We start from the raw sequence: 5,883 nt of genomic DNA, 5'->3' as shown, positions 1-5,883 counted from the left end.
GGGTTAAAGCCTCTGCCTTCGACTCAGGTCATGATCCCCAAAGTCCTGGGTTTGAGCCCCGCATCGGGCTCTCTGCTCAGCAGGGAGCCTGCTTCCTCCTCTCTCTGCCTGCCTCTCTGCCTACTTGTGATTTCTGTCAAATAAAAAAAAATAAAATATTAAAAAAAAAAAGACAAAATGACAGAATAAGCCTTGGGCCCTATGGAAAAAGAAGCATTTCCTTTTCACCAACTAAAGTAACTGTAATGGCAATAGTCTGGGGTAGAGAGGTAGGCAGTCAAGCAAGCTCTAATTACAAGTCTCAAAGTAAGAGAATCTGCCAGGGTGGGAGAAAAGATTTGTGGAAAGCAGAGAAATTTGGGTCCGTTGTCGGGATGGAGTGCACCAGGCGTGAAAAAATGCTAACCTCTGGGAAGGGTGGTTCAACTTGGTGACTTAAGCGTAAAATCCCTTCTACCCACTTCCTGATCTAACCACTCTGGCCGCCTAAAACCGTGGGAATTCGGAAGGTCAAGTCTCCTCCGTACTAGGCCTGTACTAGGCCGTTTTCGCAGGACCCGGACGTGTTTTTACATTACAATGAGAATACATCCCCCTGAAAATAAGACTGCCGAGGCGCCAAGGATGTTAGAGGCCTTGTTTAAGAGCGAACCGAGGGGCCGGGGAGGTGTTAAGCCGAGAGGCGGGCTGCGATCACACTTCCAATGGCAACCAGCCGCTGCTGCAGCAAGCTCCTCAGGAGATCCAGTTTTACCCCGGGGGCCGGGTACGGAGAGAATCTGGCCTGGCGGCTCCGGTTCCGCCCATCGGGGTCCCTTATAAAGCGGGTCGGGCTCCGGCCGCCTCCACTCGCCCGACGGCTCTCGGTACGAACGCTCGGCCGCACGGCCTGCCGAGGAGCGGGTCCTGGAAGAACAGCCTCGGGCATGGCGACGAGGAAGCTGTCTCCGGAGACCATCGCCCGCTCTAAGGCCGACGAGCTGAGGGCGCCGAGGGACGCGCGGTAGGCCCGCCGGGTCCTTTGATCGCCGGCGGACAGGGACACGTTGTTCAGCGCCATCTTCAAACACTGCCCGCAGTGTCTGTTACGTCCCTCGGTCAAGGTGGGCCCTTCGCTGCTCCACAGATCAGTCCCGGCCGTCTCGAGCGCCGCCACTCCCTACATGTTAGGCCATAAATAGAGCCGCGGCCGACCACAGAGCAGCCTCTCACCGGTGCTCTCCTCGCGAGCATGCGCAGCGCGTCCGCGCACGGCGACGCGTGCCGGAGCGAACGAGATTGACGTTTACGTCCGTGACGCCGGGGAGGGAGAGGACGTGGGGTTTCCGAGCGTGCGCAGTGAGTGCGACGGTGACGACCCTTCGGCCTTTTTAAGGAGGGGGCTACGCTGAGATGGGGGCGGCGGCAGCGGAAGCGGATCGTACTCTCTTTGTCGGCAACCTTGAAACTAAAGTGACCGAGGAGCTCCTTTTCGAGCTTTTCCACCAGGTCAGCGGCCGAGAGCGGGCTTTTCCTTTCGCTGTGCGGCTCCCGTAGGGCCCGGCCCGACGGCCGTGCCCGCCTTCCTGGGGAAAGCGGGGCTGTGGGTCGGGGCGCCAGACGGGTGGGCCGCTTGGGGCTGGAGGTCCACCGGGAAAGCGAGGCTCTCGCTGGGTGTCGCTTGAAGGGGAAGAACCCTAGTCAGTTCGTTCCAGGTTGGTGGAGGCTTCCTCAGTGAAGCATTCCCGAGGTACAGATTCAAGGATCCTAAGGGGCACGGTGTGTGTGGGTTCTTCGTGGAGCCGGGCTTTTTCCTATTCCTTTGCTCATCTTCGGTTTATCTGGCTAATTAGATTTCAGTTGCTTGGTCAGTGTATGCTTTCCACTTAAGTGTTTTTTTTTAAATTAATTGCAACATTAAAATACTTAAAGTACACTAAATACTCCGTAGAAAAGCAGACTTGGGGCGCCTGGGTGGCTCAGTGGGTTAAAGCCTCTGCCTTGGGCTCAGGTCATGATCCCAGAGTCCTGGGATCGAGCCCCGCATCGGGCTCTCTGCTCAGCAGGGAGCCTGCTTCCCTTCCTCTCTCTCTGCCTGTCTCTCTGCCTACTTGTGATCTCTGTCAAATAAATAAATAAAATTAAAAAAAAAAAAGCAGACTTGTAGTGTTTCTGTATTTACATCTGCATTGAAATGTGTTAAAGATTCAGAGTATCTGGTTCCCTCCAGTTCCAGTCTCTAACAACTGGTAATATTTGGTTAGTCAGTACAAAAGTGAATTTTTAGTACAAGGAAGCCACTTTCTCTAGCTCTTGATAAACGTTACCCAGAGTGGGAAAGTGATGGATGTTGGTCACCTTGTTAAAAAGTCATAAAGCATCATGAAACGTAAACTGAGTAACTGTTTCCAGTTCCTTATGGGCTTCCTTCCCCCAAATAAATTAATCAGGTCTTCAGTCGTATGACAGAATCTGTAACTGAGGTGGAAATCCCTGTTTGTCCATTTTTTAGATTTTTCCTGGTTATGTTTCTGTTTTTTTTTTTAATTAATTTTTTACTATTTATTAACATATAATATATTATTAGCCCCAGGGGTACAGGTCTGTGAATCGCCAGGTTTACACACTCCACAGCACTCACCATAGCCAATACCTTCCCCAATACCCAACATTTCTGTTTTTAAACGTCGTAAAATTTGAGTATTTTCTTGAAATTGCCTCATTTAAATTCCTAAGACTTTTTTTTTTTTTTGTAGGCGGGGCCAGTAGTAAAGGTGAAAATTCCAAAAGATAAGGATGGTAAACCAAAACAGTTTGCATTTGTGAATTTCAAACATGAAGTGTCTGTTCCTTATGCAATGAATCTACTTAATGGAATCAAACTTTTCGGGAGGCCCATCAAAATTCAATTTAGATCAGGTAACTGTTCAGTGTTACTGTTTGGGGAGAGGTTTTCTTTGCTGCTTTGTTCCTTTTTAATTTTATTATTCAGTTTTAAAGAGCCTCTTGTTGGATGAAAATACCCTAAGCTTTGTGGATAGTAAGCTTTACATATCCCAGTTTAGTACTGATAACGTCGACAATATGGATTTTGAAAGTCATTTTAAAATTAAGTTTGAGTTACTGAAAAGAGCATAAACTTTGTTGTTAGAAAGACTTGGGTTTGGGTTCGTGCTCTGAAAGGAGCGGGGATTGTTTTTTTAAAATACTTTAACTGACTGCTTTGTGACTGGCATTTACAAATTTTGATTCTGGGTGACGTGAGGATGAAACTTTCCATGTATCCAGTTAAAATTTAGTGTGGGCATCAGAATATTATGGCCAGATTGGATGTTTGTACGTTAGATAGTACTTATTTGGAACCCTTTGTTTTGGACGCTTAAAATTTTCACTCTGATGAAACTATAAAGCAGTCTTCTGAAATTCGAGCTTTTCTCTTGTAGCGTCTGTCTACCATTTGGCATGATTTAGGGGAGGGATAAAATTTAACTTGAGTTTTCTGTCAAGGATAATTTCTCAAATTACTTCATTTTAGGAAGTAGCCATGCCTCACAGGATGTCAGTGTGTCATATCCCCAGCATCATGTTGGAAATTCAAGCCCTACCTCTACATCTCCTAGCAGGTAACATTTTGGACCTATTAAAATCATTTATTGGAAAATATTTTTTAGGTATTATCTCAAAACATGCTGAGGGATTTGTTTCCCTTTTTAAGTTCCCACCTCTTTATTTTTCTGCTATATTATTCATATTTTGGATTATAATTAGGTATCTATTTAAGGGGACTATAAACAGACTTATATAGTACTCCTAAAATAGATACATATGTACCTGTAATTAGGTTCATTTGTGAAGATACATACCCACAGCCACATATTTAATATGTAACTGAAAATTTCCCAGAATGTTACTCTCTCTACTCTCAGTTTACTCTATTTTCTATTTTATTTTCTTTTAAAAATTCAAATTAGTTTTCAGCACTGATTGGTTTTTACTTGCATTTTAAAAATAGCTATCAGTAAACAGACTAGTGGACTAAGAGTTTATAGAGTTAGATTCTAGGTCTGCCTCTCCGATTGTGAAATTTTGAAGTAGTCTCATTTCTCTGGTCTTGTCCTCCCATTTGTAAGGAAAAGTTGAATTGAATGCTCTCCAGAGTCTCTTCCAGCTACTGAGGGTTAGAAAAGGTGCCGCATTTATACTAAGTAATTTTATTTGCTTTGGGAAGCGCGATCTTTTACCAGAGACATTTTTTTCCTGGTTTATCAGTAGAGCTATTTATCAGTTATAATGGGCTTCATTCAATAAAGAAATATCTGTCATGTGTCAGGTTCTTCACCAAGTCGTTTGCATTTATGGTCTTGTTTCTCACAGCGCTCTTAGGAGGTAGGGATTATTGTTAGTTCTGCCTTGCCTGTGAAGAAAGTGAGGATTGGATATTAACTTGAGTTTGAATTGCTCATGAGCAGTGGGCTGGGACAGAAACCCAGGCATTGTGATTGACTCCCAGCCACTGTGATAGGCTGCCTAGTGAAGGTGTAAAGTCTGCAGGAAGACACATGGATTTTGTGACTACCTTTAGTAAGTTCTCTAAAGAGAGCATAGAATGTGGTTGTAGAAAGGTTTGACAGGGAGAGATGATATAAATGAATGAGGAACTAAAAGAGGCCAATGTATCTAGATCATAATGAAGGAAAAATAGAGTAGTAGGTCATGTTGGTGAAGTAGAATGAGGGTCTTTTACTTTTTTTTTTTTTTGACAGACAGAGATCACAAGTAGGCAGAGAGGCAGGCAGAGAGAGAGGAGGAAGCAGGCTTCCTGCTGAGCAGAGAGCCTGATGCAGGGCTGGATCCCAGGACCCTGAGATCCTGACCTGAGCTGAAGGCAGAGGCTTTAACCCACTCAGCCACCCAGGTGCCCTGGGTATTTTTTTTTTTAAGTTTTTTTATTTTTTATTAATATATAATGTATTATTAGCCCCAGGGGTACGGGTCTGTGAATTGCCAGGTTTACACACTTCACAGCACTCACCATAGCACATACCCTCCCCAGTGTCCATCACCAAACCACCCTCTCCCAAACCCCTCCCCCCGGCAACCCTCAGTTTATTTTGTGAGATTAAGAGTCTCTTAATGTTTGTCTCCCTCCCAATCCCATCTTGTTTCATTTTTTCCTTCCTTACTCCCCAAACCCCCCCATGTTGCCTCTCAAATTCTTCATACCAGGGAGATCATATGATAATTGTCTTTCTCTGATTGACTTACTTCGCTCAGCATAATACCCTCTAGTTCCATCCACTTCGTTGGAAAAGGCAAGATTTCATTTCTTTTGATGGCTGCATAGTATTCCATTGTATGTATGTATGTGTGTATACACACACACACCCCATATCTTTATCCATTCACCTGTTGATGGACATCTAGACTGAAAGAGGGTCTTTCTTATAGGCCATAGTTACAATTTGGGAATTTTCTCCTAAAAACAGAAGAAAGACACTGAAATGTTTTCAGTAGGATAGTAATAGGAACACGTTTATATTTTAACAAGTTGTTTGCTGTGGGAGAATGGATTGGAGGGGACAAGGCTGAAAATAGACCAGTTGAGAAGCTATTGATAGCAAAGTATTGGTATTAGTAGCAAGACAGCAAGGAAGTTATTGGGGTGAGGTTGTTGGTCTGGATTAGGGCGGTGCCAAGAGCTGGAGTGAAGTCGCTTTGGTATGAGAAGATAACTGCCAAGTAAAATTGCAAGAAAGAATAGTGTAAAAAGGGTATCCTCTTAGCATCCTTTCTTGCCAGCTGAAATTGTGTTTAAATGCTTCTCAGCACATTTGGAACTTGAAGCATTTCCAACCACTTTTTTTTTTTTTGGATTTTTTTTTTTTTTTTTTTTTTTTTTTTTTT

General features: G+C 44.2%; 2 protein-coding genes across 4 annotated transcripts in view; one reads left to right on the top strand and one right to left on the bottom strand.

Moving 5' to 3' along the window:
• Window positions 1-254: 254 nt before the first annotated feature.
• On the bottom strand, window positions 255-1,225 carry LOC111153932 (chromosome unknown C11orf71 homolog). Its single transcript, XM_022513258.1, has one exon. It carries the CDS (start codon window positions 1,058-1,060, stop codon window positions 671-673), a length of 390 nt encoding a protein of 129 aa, XP_022368966.1. The 5' UTR covers window positions 1,061-1,225; the 3' UTR covers window positions 255-670.
• Window positions 1,226-1,310: 85 nt separating this feature from the next.
• Window positions 1,311-5,883, top strand: part of LOC111153810 (RNA binding motif protein 7) — a 10,664-nt gene continuing 6,091 nt past the window's right edge. For 2 of the 3 annotated variants that reach the window (XM_022513055.1, XM_022513054.1), the window contains exons 1-3: window positions 1,311-1,488; window positions 2,736-2,898; window positions 3,515-3,602. In XM_022513055.1, coding sequence (XP_022368763.1) covers window positions 1,393-1,488; window positions 2,736-2,898; window positions 3,515-3,602 — 347 coding nt within the window. In that variant the 5' untranslated portion in view covers window positions 1,311-1,392. Of the gene's footprint in view, window positions 1,489-2,735; window positions 2,899-3,514; window positions 3,603-4,686; window positions 4,690-5,883 lie in introns of all 3 variants that reach the window. The other variant, XM_022513057.1, reaches the window with a different exon arrangement.

Source organism: Enhydra lutris, unplaced genomic scaffold (assembly GCF_002288905.1).
Source record: "Enhydra lutris kenyoni isolate GAN:26980312 unplaced genomic scaffold, ASM228890v2 scaffoldscaffold34, whole genome shotgun sequence".
In the NCBI taxonomy this organism is placed as follows: Eukaryota; Metazoa; Chordata; class Mammalia; order Carnivora; family Mustelidae; genus Enhydra; species Enhydra lutris.
The sequence above is the reverse complement of the archived record's forward strand: the minus strand, read 5'-3'. Positions and strand labels throughout refer to the sequence as shown.

What these genes read in the sequence shown, in the direction of transcription:
- LOC111153932 (XM_022513258.1), bottom strand. Translation starts at nt 1,060, where the DNA reads ATGGCGCTGAACAACGTGTCCCTGTCCGCCGGCGATCAAAGGACCCGG.